A 17,645-nucleotide genomic window follows, 5' to 3' on the forward strand; every position below is an offset into this window, starting at 1 on the left:
TTGTTGCGAGCAGAAGAGTGGAGGACTCTTCTTGTGAAATATTTCTGGACGTGCTCAATTATATTAATGTCTGATATGCAGTGTGGGTTCCAGACAGATGAGCTGTATTCAAGAATTGGTCTAGCAAATATATATATATATATATATATATATATATATATATATATATATATATATATATATATAGGTCTTTGGTTGTTCGGGTTTTCTCCCGTGTAAAATTGGAAGTGTCTTGACGACGTTTCGACGAAGTCTCATTCGTCATCTTCAGGTTTCAACCGTGCTTCTGGGAGCAATGTGTGATCGCAGCTGTTTCTTCCTTTTAACTGCTAGTGGGGTTTGAACTGATTGGGTGGGAGCTTGGCTGTGCTCTGATTGGATGGGGTTTTCTGTGCTCTGATTGGCTGGGGTGTGTCCTGTGTTGGTGGGGGCTTGGTTGTGCTCAGTCTAATCTGTGCTGCAGGGGATTTGAGCTGGTGAGCTGCACTGCTGCTGTTTGGCCGTGTTCGTGGTCGTGCTACATCTTCGTAGTGGGTGTCAGTCTGCTGCATGTATGGATTGGAGGGGTTTGAAATGGCTAATGTTGCAGCTGCGGTCTGGCTTCTGGTCCTTGGTCGTGCTTCCTGATCAGTGTGGGTTTGGGTCTGCTTTCTGGGTGGATGTGGTGGTGACATCCTGTGTGGACCTCGTGAGTGTGGGTCTGGTGTCATTCCTCGTGTTAGGGACTCGTTTGTCAATAAGGCGGGTTTCCAAATGGCTGGTAGGCGGAGGTATCATCTCGTTTGTTCATGCTGTGTGGGCGTTTTCTATCTCGATGGCTTCTCTGATTATTCTGTTGTTAAAGTGTTCAGTTTTGGCGATAGTTCTGGTCTTTTAAAGTCAATATCGTGTCCTGTGACTTTAAAGTGTTGGACCAGGGAAGAAGTTGGTTCCTCTTTTTGAATGAGTTCTTGTGTTCTTCAATCGTGCACTTATTCTTCTGTTGGTTTGTCCAATGTATGTGGTGGGGCAGGCGGTGCATGGGATTTCATATACTCCTTGATTTTCTAACTCAATTTTGTCTTTGGGGTTTCTTAGGATGGTGGATATTTTTGGTTTGTGCAGAATGCTGTCTTGATGTTATGTTTGTGGAGGATCTTGCTGATTCTGTCTGTGGTGCCTTTTATATATGGGAGGAGGGCTGTGCCGTTTTCTTGTTCTCTGTCTTGGGTTTTAGTGGGGGTTCTTTTGGATTAGTTTGGTAATCTTATTTCTCTGGAATCCATTGGATGTTAGTACGTTTGTGAGAGTGTGTAGTTCGGTTTTAGGTGTTGTTCATCAGCTAAGCATTTTGTTCTAGAGATGAGTGTCTTGGCTCTGAGTTGATCTGTGCTGGGTGGTGGTGTGAGTGCATGCAGATAGCGGTTTGTGTGTGTTTTCTTCTGGTAGATGGTGTGTCCTAGGGAGCCATTGGGTTTCTTGTAGACTAAGACATCTAGGAAGGGAAGTTGGTTGTTAACTTCTGTTTCCATGGTGAACTGTATTTTGGGGTGTAGGCTATTGAGGTGTGTGAGGAAGTTGTCAAGTTTTTCTTTCCCGTGTGGCCAGATTATGAAGGTGTTGTCTACGTATCTGAGCCAGAGTTTGGGTTTGTGATCAGATTTTTCTAGTGCTTGGGTTTCAAAGTGTTCCATGTAGAGGTTGGCAATGACAGGTGAGAGGGGTGATCCCATGGGTGCGCCTTCTATTTGTTTGTATTTTTGTCCGTTATAGATGAAGTATGTGTTGGATAGGCAGTGGTTGGTCAGATCTAGGATGTGCTTGGGGGGGTTATATTTGTTTTGGATAGCTGTCAAGGCTTCTTTGATTGGCACTTGGGTGAAGAGGGATATGACATCAAAGCTCACGAGTAGGTCGCTGGGCTGTAAGTTTTGTTTCTTTATGATATCTATGAACTGGAATGAGTTTTTTACGTGTGAGGCGATGGATTCTGCATAGGGCTGTAGTTGTTTGGCGAGAAATTTGGCTAGGTTTTGTAGAGGTGAGCCTATGGAGCTGACTATGGGTCTGAGTGGGGTTCCTTCTTTGTGTATCTTGGGGAGGCCGTAGAGCTTAGGGCATCTGGATGATTTCTCTCTGGGAATGATTCTTTGTTGGATTTCTTCGCTGATGGGGGTGGCTTTTATTTTGGATCTAGTGGTTTTTTCTAGGTAGGTGGTGGGGTCTGTTTTTAGGGGCTTGTATGCAGGGTCTTGGAGTAGGTTGGTTAATTTGGTTTGGTAGTCAGATGTGTTCATAACCACCGTGGCATTCCCCTTGTCTGCTGGTAGGATTATTATGCTGGTGTCTTTTTTCAGGTTACGTAGTGCTGTCAGAAAACAAATATATATATATATATATATATATATATATATATATATATATATATATATATAGGTCTTTGGTTATTCGGGTTTTCTCCATAAAATTGGAAGTGTCTTGGCGACGTTTGAAGTCTCATTCGTCATCTTCAGGCTTCAGCTTCGTGCTTCCCAAAAGCTCCCAGAAGCACGAAGCTGAAGCCTGAAGATGATGAATGAGACTTTGTCGAAACGTCGCCAAGACACTTCCAATTTTACGAAGGAGAAAACCCGAATAACCAAAGACCTACATACAAACACCCGCGAAAACCTCAGAATATATATATATATGTGTGTGTGTGTGTGTGTGTGTGTGTGTGTTTTCGTAGGTTTTCACGGGTACAGGTATGTAGGTCTTGGCATTTTCGGGTCTTTTCCCGTGTAAGGTTAAAAGTATCTTGGCGATGTTTCGACGAGGTCTCACTCATCATCTTCAGGCTGGTGTCTTCGGCTTCGTGCTTCTCGAGCTTGACACCAGCCTGAAGATGATGAGTGAGATCTCATCGAAACGTCGCCAAGATACTCTCAACCTTACATGGGAAAAGACCCAAAAATGCCAAGATATACATACATGCACACACACACACACACACACACACACACACATATATATGTGGGGTGAAATATGGGGTGAAATCCAGCAGGTTCTGACAGGTTCTGGAAAACCCGTAGCGGAAATCTTGAGCAGTTTGGAGAACCAGCAAATACCACCTCTGGCTGGCGCCAGAGTGAGGTGGGAAAGGCTATTTTGCAATATCCTTCCCCCTGGAGTGGGGTGGGAATGGGGAATTTGCAGTATCCTTCCCCTGCCACGCCCACCAAGCCAACCACAGAACTGGTAGTAAAAAAATTCGGATTTCACCACTGATTTAAAGGTTACACAAAAAACACAATCTCAGTCTTGATCCATCAGGATTGTGGTCTAGTCATCACTGACAAGTACAATCCCTTGTGGTGCTTACTTTCTGTGCTCTAAAGTTGAGCAAGATTTTTCTCAAGGTAAAATGGTCTCAACCTAATTCTTTGGTCTTCTGGTGTTTTATCTTTCACCAATGTAATTGAGATCCTCCGCCTTGTTGTTGCTTGTTCTCTTCATCCCCTTTCTTCCATCTTTCCCCAACAATCTGGTCTTTCTCCCCCCCCCCCAAGGTTTATTGGGTTTTTATTTTTAAACATACATCAACATCAATACATGAACAGTGTGGCCTCTGGGTATGGTTCATATCATTGCAAATAACAACAGTCAATTATTATTTTAATCAAACTTATATAGTCTTAATATTAATGTACTTGATTATTTTAAAGTAGTTATTCAATATTTCAGTGTTCCATTCTAATGTCAATGATCTTGAACATACATAGTAATTCAATCTTTCAATTTCTCAACTTTCCATCTAATTATTACTTATTTTCAACTTATATAGAAATTATAACTACTAGTATTTCCCCTAATTCTTATTTCTACCTCTATTCTGGCTTCTAGTCAGGTCACTCTTATTAATCCTAATGTTAAAACACATATTTATGTTAATACATACTCCTTCACATAAAGGTGTAAACCCTAACCCAACAGTCTGGACTTTCAAGGGAGCTGGGTATTCACCTAATATGTCAAAACATAATAATTGAAACTAATCCTTTGTGCCTCAACCAAGGAGTCTCCTTCAACATCAATGTTTGAAGGTGTTGATGCTTTCTCTCTTCAAAATCCAATGTTCACTCTCACAGAGGGTCACAAGGAGCACTTTTGCTTGCACAATTCTGACCTTTGTAGTATAGACACATGCTGTAGCTCTTTAATTCAACAGTAGGAAAAGATGGGCAAAATTTAGGGGTTGAAAAGATTTACTTGGTTGAAAGGTTGCCAAATTTACTTGGTAAATGGTAAATGTTTTTGTTCTTAAGGCAGATGGGCTAATTTGGGAATGGTTTTGCAAGAAAAAAAATATTTTGCTCTTTATATTTTTGGATTGTGTGACACTACAGTTCTCTTTTCTCTACTTTGTTCTTGTGGATCAATATAAACATAAGGATTTTTTTTTTAAAAAAATTGTATATTTTATAAGCTATAGTGGAAATATTTACTGTATGCCATTCTGGGAGTATTCATTTTGCAGAGTGGCCAAAATGGTTTCAAATTAAAATGTAAATGTGGCCTTTTCTTCTGTAATAAGCAATATCCTCACCTTGTTTCATTTTAAGTCAGAATAGCTGCGGTTGCTTATGTAAAACTATAGAATGCACAATGGGCTGTGGATAGAATTCTTTAATCAACAGTGTGTTGTTTCTCGCAGTTGGTTTTTCAAAGCCCTCAGCAGGAAGGATGCTGAGCGCCGCCTTCTCACTGCCGGTAATACACATGGTGCTTTCCTCATTCGAGAGAGTGAATCCACCAAAGGTAATCTATTTAGACAAGGTTCTGATCATCATTTCCTCTGTCTTAGGAAAATGACAAAAATATTGGAGAAACTTAAAAACAACTTTGGAGAGGTATCATTGGGTGCCTTACATGATAGCAGTCTTCCAATATTTGAGGGCCTGTCACAGACAAGAAGGCAGGACAAGAAGTAACTAGTGGAAACTTATCAAAGTAGAATGGGGCAACTTGCCCTGGTACCCTCACTTTGTCCAATTTGCCTGGCCAACTCACCACAGGACAACTCGTCATGGCCAACTCGCGTGTCGTGGCTCCAGCCCCCCCCCCGGGCCTGGCCCCCTGCCAGAGAGTGACTCAGAGAGTGAGGGGGAAGGGCTGTCAGGGCTCCCTTCTGCAGGGCCGGCTTCCCTGTCTCAGCTCCAGGAGCCAGAGGCAGGCCAGGTGGAAGAGGTGACGAGGCCTCCGTCTCCTGTATCTCCCCCCACCCAGGAAACGCTTCCAGACCCAGTTGAGGACAATCAATCGTGGTTAGATCCCAGGTTTTGTAGACAAGAGAGGTGGGAACAACAGAAACAGGGGTGGGGCAGGCCTAGAAAGTGCTGAGTCACAGAGCCACACCCCACAGGGTATAAAAGCAGGAGGGGCTGCTATACTGCTTCGTGACGAACAAATCCAATTGCCTAGAGAGAACTTGAGCTGAAGTGCTGTTTATTCCTGATTTCCTGGTTGACACGCCGGCATCAAGAAAGATAACAGAAAAACCTTGGCAGACACTCGCTGGGTTGCTGCCAGAGCTCATAGCTACCGTGGACTCGATTGCCGGCTAATTGAGTCATTTCTCGTGCCTCCCGGACTGCGGTGGGGGGACAGAACATCGCCATGGGACAACTTGCTGCAGGACAATTCAACAATTCAATTTAATTATTTAAAATAATTAAAAATTCGTTTAAATTTTGTCATTCACATTTCATTTTGTCCCTCTTTTGGCATCCTTTCTTTAATTATTCTATTCCACTATTTCTTCAATTTTAGTGTAATTCTTGTCCCACGGTGAGTTGTCCTGCAGTGAGTTGGTCATGGTGAGTTGGCTGTGGCGAGTTGTGGTAGACCCTACCAAAGGGAGATCCAACCTAGAATTGAGAACAAATTTCCTTCTTCTCAATGAGAAAAATTAATCAGTGGAATGGCTTGCCTCCAGATTTCATGGGTGCTCCATTACTGGAGGTTTTTAAGAAGGTTGGGCAGCCATTTATCTGAAATGGTATAGGGCCTTCTGCTTGGGCAGGGGATTGGACTAGAAGACTTCTAGGGCTCCGTTCATCTCTCTTATTCTGTATTCTGTATATCCCACCAGCCCTTCTGTCAACAAACATGGGTTTCCCTACACCAGAATAATCCCCCACTTTTTTCAAGCCAATCAGTAATTCCAACACAAAAGAATATTTGCAGCTATGGAGTCCTTGATGTTGTCTGAGCTTGGTTGTTAGCTTGCAGAGACATTTAACTACCCAACTAGGTAAGATGTTCAGTGTGAGGAAGAGTGGAGTTTGTTTCCTTATCCTTCATGTGTTGGTAGGTGCGTGTGGTTTTCGCATTGCTAGTTCCTTGATTAGAGTATCATTTTATGCTAGAAAACATTAAAGTTTCCCATTAATTCCTTTATTAGCATTTTATTGGTATATTGATCATTTATGGAAAAAATTATTTGCCTTTTAATGATTCATCCTGTGTCCCAGCCACTACCTCTGTGTTCTGCTGGGGGGTGGGCAAGGTTGAGAACCACTTCTTTATAAGCTGCAAGGGCTTCCAGTCATGCCTATTGTTGCACAATTAGTCTGCTTTCTTGTCACCCTGGTAGCAGCCTTCCATGGGGGAGGGGAGAAAAAGGAGGGAGGATAGATACTTTTGATTGACAACATGGGTGCCTTCTTCTTGACAGCAGCCAGAGCCAAGGCTGGTCCCATCGTTGAGCAGAGGGAAGCTGCTGGCAGGAGCAACCATGAGAGGGTTATTTAGTTTTCTTGGAAATATCAGCAATCTACTTTTCTTGCCACAAGAAAGCAACTCAACTGACAAAAAGAAATGCGGGCTAGCCAGCTGCTGCCTTCAGGTGCATTGGAGAAGGTGGTGCCCCTTTGCTGTAGCAAATGGAAGATTCGGTGGCTGCTTTAGTTTACTTTCTGATATGGAAGCTGGCATAAAATTTATGGCATACAAATAAATAAATAAATCTGGGAAAGAGAGTAACCTTGAGAGCCAGTTTAGTCTAGTGCAGTGTTTCTCAAACATGGACACTTGAAGATGGGTGGACTTCAACTCCCAGAATTCCCCAGCCAGCGTGCGCTGGGGTGGATAATTTTGGGAGTTGAAATCCACCAATCTTCAAGCTACCATTATTGAGAAACACTGCATTACCATAGATATCCCTTTATCCACAGCCATCCTGCCTCTGATGGCTGAAAAATCTAGACTGAGAATTTTGTTCAGTGAAGTTGCAGCCTCTTGTTTGCTCTTGCACAATCTGACCTAACTCCATACTGTCTGTAACACAATTAACAATAATTGTATGTTGTTAAGCTGTGAGCTTTGTTCCTGAATGCTTTTCCCCATCCAGTTTCAGTAGCAACTTTTCAAACTGACCTATTTCATCAAAAGGCAGCTTTTGTGAGCAAAAATGAGAAAAATTATTACAGCCTGCCCCTCTGAATGTTAGCTTGTATAGATTGATGTAGCTGTCTTCCTACAATACACATTAGATTGAACCCCTCCTCATTCCCAAGTCCCCCAAATCTCATATCCTGGCTGCAGCTTTGCAGATATCAGTATAGTTTTCCTTTCTTTTACTGGGAAGCTGGAGATAGTGCTATTAAAAACTCTGCCACCAGCTTCTCTCTATCAAAGACTTGAACATGGTGGGATAAAAAAATGCAATAGTAGAGATATCAAATGCTGAGCCTCAAACTAGCAGAACTATGGGTAGTCATCAACTTACAACCATTTCTTTAGAGACTTTCAAAGTTACAACAGCACTGAAAAAGTGATTTATAATTGGTCCTCACACTTATGACCATTGTAGCATTCCCACAAAAATGTGATCAACGTTTGGGTGCTTGGCAACCAGCATATATTTATCATGTCATAAAATTGGGGGCAACTTACTTAACAACCATCTTGCTTAGCAATGGAAATTCTGGTTGTAACTGTGGTTGTAAATCAATAAATTTGAGCAGTTTTATTGGCAACTGCTCAAAAAAAGTCAAGAAGGCAGCCACAACAAGAAGAGGAAAGACTTGGCTCAGACTGCTAATGCAGTCTGTTATTAACAGCAGCTGCCTGCAATTACTGCAGGTTCTAGTCCCACCAGGCCCAAGGTTGACTCAGCCTTCCATCCTTTATAAGGTAGGTAAAATGAGGACCCAGATTGTTGGGGGCAATAAGTTGACTTTGTATATACAAATAGAATGAAGACTATTGCTAACATAGTGTAAGCCGCCCTGAGTCTTTGGAGAAGGGCGGGATATAAATGCAAAAAAACCCACAACCTTGCCCCATTTAATCCCATAAAAGAAATGGCGCTTTAATTGCTTCAGTGTGGCTGCCATTTTGACTTTTTTGACCACTTCCCTGTGTGCACTGACTTATTTAATCAAAAGGCAGAAGCTTTTGTGAGCAAAAATTAAAAAAAATTAAAATGTGTCTCTCTGAACATTGGCTTCTATAAATTGATGTAGCTCTCTTCATACAATACACATCTAGTTTGGACCCCTCTTCACTCCCAAGTCCTTTCTTAACTGTCCCAGCCAAGCAAGGAAGCATTTTGGAGCCAGGAAAACGATGCCTCTCTCTCTCTCTCTCTCTCTCTGAGAAAGGGACAGAAAAGTAACCCCATTCTGTTTCTCCCCAGGCTCCTTCTCCCTCTCTGTGCGAGATTTTGACCAGAACCAAGGAGAAGTTGTGAAGCATTATAAGATACGAAATATGGACAACGGCGGGTTCTACGTCTCTCCTCGTATCACCTTTGACAGCTTGCACAGCCTGGTAGAACATTATACCAGTAAGGCTAAAGACGCTGCTGGAGAGCCTCTTTTGGGTGGGACTGGGCTGTCTGCTCTTCTCCTACAGAAAGACTTTGGGTCTTCCATTGCCGGAGATACTAATGTAGGGGCTGTCAAGTAGCACATGGTTTCTGTGGTTTTAGCACCTAATGCACTAACGTAGTTGCTGTCCTGGAATTTGTACCATGCAGGGCAGTGTTTCTCAACCTCAGCAACTTTAAGATGTGTGGACTTCAGCTCCCAGCTGAAGTCCACACCCTTCTTGAAGTTGTCAAGGTTGAGAAACACTATTCCAGAAGATGCTTTTTATTTGTAAAAGTGGCTCCACATATGAGAAGTTGCCCTTTCTGAGGATGTTCTGGATGGCTTTCTTCCATGCTTCTCCTTGTGAAGCTTCAATGCCAGATGCGGATGTGGTCCAGTGCCATCCCTTTGGCCTTCCTCCGATTTACTTACTCTTCTCCTTTGCCTCATCCTTTTCATAGGTAACGCTGATGGGCTCTGCACCCGCCTTACCAAGCCCTGCCAAACTCAGAAGCCACAGAAGCCCTGGTGGCAAGATGAGTGGGAAGTGCCCAGGGAGAGCCTGAAGCTGGTGGAGAAACTGGGAGCAGGGCAGTTTGGTGAAGTTTGGATGGGTAAGTGGGGTGTAGATTCATGCATACTCTGTTCAGCCATGACTTTCAGCAATTCAGTAAGCTACACTTTTATTAGAAAAGGCTGTTGTTGTTGTTGTCATCCCATCTTTATGCTTTGTATATCCTTCTATGTAATCCTTCTTCCTCCTAATTTCCCCATAACAAGAACCCTATAAAATGGATTGGATTGAGAGAGAATCACTGGCCCAAAGTCACTCAGCCGGCTTTCATACCTAAAGTGGGACTAGAACTCATTGTCTTCTGTTGATTGGTCCAAAGTCTCCCAGCTGTCATTGTCTTAATTGTCTGCTATTTAAAAATTATTGAAGTAATTTTACATAATTTAAATACTTTCTGATGAAGTAGGATTTTCAGTTTAGACCAACTTTGCTGCTGAACTTTTAATTTAGTTTCTATCAATTTTTTTGCGGCAGGATGTGACTGCTGAAAAACAGTGGCTGTGTTGGTATCACAGTGTTAACCAGATCAGTTGCAAACTTGGAGGCTACATTTGCAGAAAATGCTATGCTTGGTTAGATTCAATGTCAGTTAGCTTCTTTATGGCTTGTGTGAATCCAACTCCTTTGATTATTGCATGTTACAAGACATTGTGCAGATTCAGGAAATGAATTAATTTCATATCCAAGTGAAATATGTTGTATGAATGTAGCGTTTGGGTTCAAAGAGGCATGAAGGGCTCAAGGCTTGTGTCATCTGAATAGAGCCATCCTCATGTTTGTGTGCTGAAAAAGTTAAGATGACAGTCACAATCACACAATTGAAGCCCTACTCTGTTTTTACATGGACTGTGTGATACATGAAGAAAAATGCATGGCTTCAGTTCTGTGGTCCTGGCCATCATCATAACTTACCTGATCCCCTTCCCCCACAAACAGGCCTGCAACTAGATCAAAATGGTGGAGAGGCTGTTTGGATAACCAGAAGAGCTTCCCCTTCAACTGCTTTTTTTTTAATTGAAAGAGTTTTAAAAAAAACAAAGACATTTCCCCCCCTTTTTCCTCCCTCCCTCCCAAAAAACCACCTTCCCCCCTCCCCCCGGCTTCCCGGGTCAATCACAAGGTATTGTTATACATAAACCAAACATAGAATAAAATTTTCCCTTCCAATCCAATTAACCACATCCAAAGCTTTTCATCTCCCAACCCCCTCCCCATTACATAAAATAACTTTCTAATTATTCAAAGGCAATCTGATATTTCTTAATCTGATATCTATTTTGTAGATAATCAATCCATTTTTTCCATTCAATTAAATATCTTTCCTGCGTATTGTCTTTTAAAAAAGCTGAGATTTTAGCCATCTCAGCCAAATTAATGACTTTCAGTATCCATTCTTCTATTGTAGGTACCTCTTCTTTCTTCCAGTATTGTCCAATCAACAGTCTTGCTGCTTCCCCTTCAACTGTTGACTTATGTCTAGCAATGGGGAATTCAGGCTTAGCCCTGAGCCCGTATCTTCTCTCTCTCCTTTCACAGGCTACTATAATGGCCATACAAAAGTTGCCATCAAGAGTTTGAAACAAGGCAGCATGTCACCTGAAGCCTTCCTGGCTGAAGCCAACCTGATGAAGAAACTGCGCCATGCACGCCTGGTGAGGCTCTATGCAGTGGTAACTCAAAGGCCCATGTTCATCATTACAGAGTATATGGAAAATGGTGAGCTTCTGAGAATGCTTCCTCCCATTTCACATGGATGAAATTTGGTTCTGACTTGGAAGTGGGAAATTTTGGAGGTTCATTCTGATTCTATTAGGTATTGTTTTCTAAATGTGCTTTCCACATTTCGTATTTTTCTAGGGTAAGTCTCCTCTCCTCTCCTCTCCTCCACTCCTCTCCTCTCCTCTCCTCTTGAGTCCTTCCAATATGTTGAGCAATCCATTCAAAGATCATAAAAAGGGTTACTTTCTGATATCTCTTCTTCCACAAGCATTTTACCAGCAGTGATAAGGTGACTGGGTGGGAGAGAGCGAAGGCTAGGTTGATCAAGAAGATACATAAGGGATATATAAAAGGAAATTATTAGTGCAAATTGCAGCAATTTATATCCATTTCAATATATGAAAGGTCTTCCTAATGGTAAGAGCTCCACAACAATGGAGCAATCTACCTAGAGTCTCTGGATTCTCCATCTCTAGTGGCTTTTAAGAAGCTGGAGATCCATCTCCATTGGATGGCTTACATGGTTTTCCTATACATTGCAGATAATACTCGGAGTGCCTTCCTACTCTATGGTTCTTTCACATCAGAGTCTTTGGATGGAAAGCAGGAGAAAATTGCAGACTTCAGATTAGCTTGACTGGGGATGTAATGGTTATTCACTTCTGGACTCATCATCTAGGGCAGCGTTTGTCAACTTGTACAACTTTAAGCTGTTGTGGGCTTCAATTCCCAGAATTCCTCAGACAGTATGTTGGCTGGGCAATTCTGGGAGTTGAAGTCCAGACACCTTAAAGTTGCTCTAAAGGGTTTTCCTTCATGGCTGAGTTACAGTATTTGCCACCAGTCCTTGAGGTGACTATATTACTATAATATATAGCACATACATACAATTTCTTCCCCAACTGCTGATTCTTATCCTGCTGAAGCTGCCAAATGGTGGTGTCTTTATTTACTGTCTGCAGCTTTTTAAGGAAAGAGATTGGTAGACTCTCCCTTCCTTATTATCTTTCTCTCCCACCAAATATGGAAGCTAAGATGAAAACATTCCCCCAATTACTTTCCTTCACTAAGGTTGCAGCCATGGAGTAAACCAGTTTGACAGATGCATAGATATGTCTGGACATCTAAATTTTTCTTGGAGTAGTCACATGTGTTTTGTGGAAGCTTTAAACCGATGTGTAGCTCCTGTCTGGAGAAGTGCTAAACCTAAACCCAATTCCTTTTAAATATCCTTGAGGAGGAATGCTAAGCCTGTGTTCAAAACCAGTCTGGATTTCTGTCATGAGGTATTGTTCAGGCTGATCCAAATCTTCAAGTGGAGATTGGTTTGGTGAAAAACTGGTTTGAAAGAACTGGACAATCCTCGGCCTAAAATTATGTCCAGTGTCCAGAGTTTGGAAAGGAAGATATGGGTTTCCATGAGCCTAAAATACTATGTTTTTCCAAAAATAAGACCCTGTCTTATATTTTTTTTTGCCACCAAAAAAAGGCACATCTTATTTTTTTTGGGGGGGGGGGGCGGGGAGGATGTCATCCACTGACTCACCTCACTTGCATGCGTCGCCCCCAGCCTCCATTTCGCTGTCAGATGCCTTCAGGAACTTCTTCAGCTTCAGATATCTGCAAACAGGCTGTGTAGGGCAGCTCTACCACTCCCATCCCCACCATAGCTTAACTTTTACCCATGCACTCTGGAGGGAGCAGAGTCTTAATTGGGGCTTATTTTGGGGGTAGGGCTTATATTGGGCGCATGTGTAAAAACCAAGCTAGGACTTACTTTCTGAGTAGGTCATATTTTTGGGGAAACATGGGTAGATAACAGGGATCCTTGTTGATTCTTGTTAGTACTTCCTAGGAATCACTTGACTGTGTATCAATGGTAAAACAGTTTTGGGCTACTTGAGGAAGCCATAGCTAACACAGAGCAATCAAGGATGATGTTACGTTTCCTCAGCTGTGGGTTGGGGACAAGATGAAGGCATCCTGGGGACATGGCAAAAAAGAAAGGGGGGGGGGAGGAAGAAAGATTTTGATAGTTATGAACATCTGAACTCTAATTAGATGCAAGTGGAGAAAGGTTCTAGAATTCCCATTCTGCCCCCATTTTTGATAACATAAAAATCAGCTGCTTCATGGTAAAACATGGAAATTCTATGAAACTATTTCTTAGGCATTTTACAAAGATTCATTCAAATCTATTTTCCTCTTAAGTACCTGCTTAATTATCTTTGATAAAATGGCAGTATTGAGACATTTTTCTCCAGGTTTCATACATAGGTATACCTGTCCTCTTTTTCCTGGCTCACTTTGAGAATTGTATGAAGCACCAGCGTCTTTGAGTGTCTGGTTACATCCTCAGCTATGAATTTTAGAAGCCGGTGTATGGGATCTGTTGGAGGAAAGGCCTCTCCTTTTGTGTATGTCAATTCCTAGATAACTTTTATTACATACCCATTAGAAACAAATTACAGTAAAGAATATTTCATTTTTACTCTCAGTTTTAGGAAACTCCTGTTTCCCCTCTAAAGATCACCTAAATTGGGGCCCTATCAAAATTTGGCCCAATTTGCAATCTTGGCTGATCTTGGAAAACTGATCGGGATTGGCTCTAATTAAGAGTTGGCTGGGCAATACCTAGGAAATCCTGGGCGTGTAACCTACTGTGTTTTCCCGAAAATAAGACCCTGTCTTATATTTTTTTGAACCCAAAAATAAGTGCTTGGCCTTATTTTCAGGGATGTCTTATTACTTTGGAGTGCATGGAGCAAGATGGGGCTCCTCTTGCCATCTTACCTGATTTCCAGCTCTGTCTCCCTAACCCTACCAGAGGAAATGGCGGGGACCAGCTGCGCATGCGTTTAAATATTTTCAGGGAGGCCTTATTTTCAGGAGGGGGGGGCTTATTTTTAGTGCATGTGCTCAAAAGCCTGATTGGGCTTATTATTAGGGGATGCCTCATTTTAGGGGGAACAGGGTAGATGGGAAGTTGAAATGTAGCCATAGAAGATAAGACAATGGGAAACTATTTCTGTAACATTTCCAAGAAAAAGACATGGATATTTCCATGAAATTCTCAGTGACTGGGTTTGACATGACCTTAAACAAAACTGGTGAACATTTCAAGGGATCATTGCCAAGCATTTGTCTTCTCCCAGATAAACAGAATAAAACATTGCAGATATTTTTTTTATATTGTCACCTACTAGTTTAGGTAATTCTCGACAATCGAGCCCAAAATTTAAATTGTTAAGCAAGATAGTTGTAGAGTGATTTTTGCCTGGTTTTAAGACCTTTCTTGCCACAGTTGTTAAGTGAATTGCTGCAGTTTTTAAGTGAAATGTGGTTATTAAATAAATCTGGTGTCTCCACTGACTTTCCTTATCAGAAGGTTGCAAAAGGTGATCATATGGCTGGGGACATTGCAAATGACATGCCAGTTACCAAGTGTCTGAATTTTTATCATGTGACCACAGGGAAGTTGCAACAGTCATAAGTCAAGGACTACCTGTAATACCAAGCAGGTCACCCCAGAGTAAAGTACTGAAAATTTGCACTGAATGAAGTTGGGTAGCTGCTTATCTATATCTGTCTTTCTTGTCGGTCTATCCGTCCATATCTGTCTGTCTGTCTGTCTGTCTATCTATCTATCTAACTATCTATCTATCATCATAATCATTTCCCACCCTCATTATTATACCTCAACAGACATCCACTTGTAGTTTATCTGACCAACAATGGTAATCAAAACTAGGCCCATGTGTGAACTAAACTGATAACTGCATTCATGATGCTAACATGATGCTGATAACATGATGCTAAACCAAGGTTTTTTTATGAGTTTCTAAGTAAATCATAATGGAAAGGTTCACACATACAAAGTTGAAACTCAATGTCTTTGGGGTGCCTTTGCCTTGCTGATATTTTAGTCTGGGACAGGGTAGAGAGCAACAAAACCAGGCCAGGAATTATGATAATTACCAGTGGCAGACAGAGAGGACCACCTTGGGTCTTCCAGCAGTTTGTGTCTGCCCCTTGTTGGGGATATACAGATAGTCCTTTACTTACAACCACAATTGAGCTCAAAATTTGTGTTGATAAGTGAGATAGTTATTAAGTGAATTTTGACCCATTTTACAACCTTTCTCGCAACACTTGTTAAGTGAATCACTGCCATTGTTAAGTTGGTAATATGATTGTTAAGTGAATTTGGCTTCCCCATTGACTTTGCTTGTCAGAAAGTTGCAGAGAAAGTGAACACATGACCCTGGGACACTGCAACAGTCATAAATATGAGTCAGTTTCCAAATGGCCTAATTTTGATCACATGATCATGGGGAATGCTGCAGTGGTCATAACTGTGAAAAATGACTTTTGTTCACTGCCATTGTAACTTTGAATGGTCACTAAATGAACTGTTGTAAGTCAAGGACTATCTGTATTCTATTATTCCCCCTGTTCTTTCAGAGCCAACCAAGTTATTTTGCACAGTTCCCTTTGCTCTAGATAGTCAGGCTTGGAAGAGATCTTGGAGGATTTGGCACAAGGCAATGGAGAAAAGGAAGGAAATGGAAGGATCTTGCAATTTAGCTATCTACAAAAGCAGCAAAGCCTGCCAGGATACAAAAATAGCTGGGGGATCTGGGAGGGGCTTCCTGTCAGCTATTCTCTCTCTCTTCAGAAGGCTGCAGCAAAGCTAGGCTCTCTCCAGCTCTGAATTAGCCATCAGGCAGAATAACAGCATGCTTAAGGGAAGGGGGGCGCCACAGAGTACCACCCCTCTAGCTATCCTGCTGTTAACTCTTTCCTGGCCGCAGTCAGCGTTCGGCCTCCATGGAGTCTTAATGTCTTTCTATCTTTTGTCAATTAAGTCATGAAATAGCCAAAGGGCATCACTGCTTAAGGTACCAGTTGGCCTTCATGCAACTCTGGGCTCTTCTCTCTATGAATTAAACTAGTGGTGGGCTCTTGTATTTGAACTTTATAGTCCACTAACAGTAACCCATTCCCTGTTGCATCCCAAAGGTCAGAGGTTCTGCATGTTTGACACCAAACCTGCAACCCAGAGACTGATATACAGAATGGCAGGCAGAATCCACATGGAGGACCTCTCTGTACTGGCAGCACTGAAGTGACAAACCTTTTCCAAAACCCACTGGGCATGAGGCAGATGATAAAGGGGGCAGCACAACCCGTATTATCTTCCCTATTAAGCCTAAAATGCACACATCCAAACTGCAGGAGGGCAGATGTGTGAACAGATTTTTTGGTTATCAAGACTTGTGGGTGTGTGCTCCGATTGTTACTGGGTTAGTATATTTCAGTTTAACTTTCTGTTCCTGAAAGTGCATTGGGCCAAACCTTCATCATTGTGCAGCATAGTTTTCCTTTTCTTAAAGGATTTTCCTTTTCATGGGAGAAACAGTCCATCAACTTGGACTTTCTGTGGTCAGTTTCACTACCTGCCTGTTTTATCCCATTTAGTCGATTTCATCCCTCCCTCCCAATCATTTTACAAAGCTCATAGAAGGCTCCCACATTTGATTTGCCAGTGGGATCCAGGATCCTTGCCCCATGTAGAGGTAGTCCTCATTTAGCGACTTTTCACATTTATGAAGGTAATGAAAAAGTTACTTTACAACCATTCACAACCTTCACGAGCCTGTAAAGGAAAGGACAGCTGAAATCAGATCATAAGCACAGTTAAAGTTTCATTTAGTGAACATTTTGCTTAACCACCAAGTTGCTGGTTCCAATTATGGTTGCTAAACAAGGACTATCTGTATCCTAGAGTGCAAAAGTGATAGTGACTGGTGCCCAACAAATCTCTTGTGAAAAAGAGTGTGAAAGTCTGCAGAAGGCAGGGGGTCCAGCAAGTCAAGATGGCAGCCACAGTTTTATGACAGAAGCTCCAAACCTTTACAGTATGTGAGTTGCACAAACGGTTGCACAAAGGGACAAGGTTTTCACTGAGCAGCTGCAGAATTTCTTTTGATATTTTAAATCATATCTGCAAATGCCAACAAGTGATAGTAGTAACTGCTGCAGCATATGCTATGAGTAAATCAGCTTTTACAGTGATAGAATAAAATGCCCATATCTTAAAACTGGCCATCTGGGATGCCCACAGACCTAGCCAAGCATTGGGACTAACATATGAGGGCTGGCGATTCCGACTCTCAGCAGCCATGTGCAGCAAATCGGCTGCAATGAAAAACTTTATTCTGCCTGCTATTTGACCCTACAGTGTTCAACCTTATGGAATGTGGAATTCTTGCTGATTTATCACCCTGATAAGCTAGGTTGTCGTGTCCCACTCCTCCGCTGACGGCCGGGTCAGGGAAATCTGAATCAGGCTTGCCTCTGCAGCTCTGCCCAAAGTCCTAGCAAAGTCCTCAGAGCAGGCAGGAGACCAGTAAGTGACTTCAGCAAGATAAGTTCGACTTTGCCTGACTCAGAGACTGCCAGAAAGCAGATCCTTTATATAGGCCATGGGGTGTGGCTCCATGACTCAGCACTCA

The 17,645-nt window shown here is 42.2% G+C and overlaps 1 protein-coding gene across 2 annotated transcripts in view; it reads left to right on the forward strand.

Annotated features, from left to right (window-relative positions):
- Nucleotides 1-17,645, forward strand: part of LCK (LCK proto-oncogene, Src family tyrosine kinase) — a 59,835-nt gene that overhangs the window by 31,842 nt on the left and 10,348 nt on the right. For both annotated transcript variants that reach the window (XM_058195391.1, XM_058195392.1), the window contains exons 6-9: nt 4,673-4,776; nt 8,660-8,809; nt 9,296-9,448; nt 10,945-11,124. In XM_058195391.1, the coding sequence (XP_058051374.1) occupies nt 4,673-4,776; nt 8,660-8,809; nt 9,296-9,448; nt 10,945-11,124 (587 nt within the window). The remainder of the gene's footprint in view (nt 1-4,672; nt 4,777-8,659; nt 8,810-9,295; nt 9,449-10,944; nt 11,125-17,645) is intronic.

The sequence above is a fragment of the Ahaetulla prasina genome, chromosome 10, assembly GCF_028640845.1.
Source record: "Ahaetulla prasina isolate Xishuangbanna chromosome 10, ASM2864084v1, whole genome shotgun sequence".
Classification (NCBI taxonomy): Eukaryota; Metazoa; Chordata; class Lepidosauria; order Squamata; family Colubridae; genus Ahaetulla; species Ahaetulla prasina.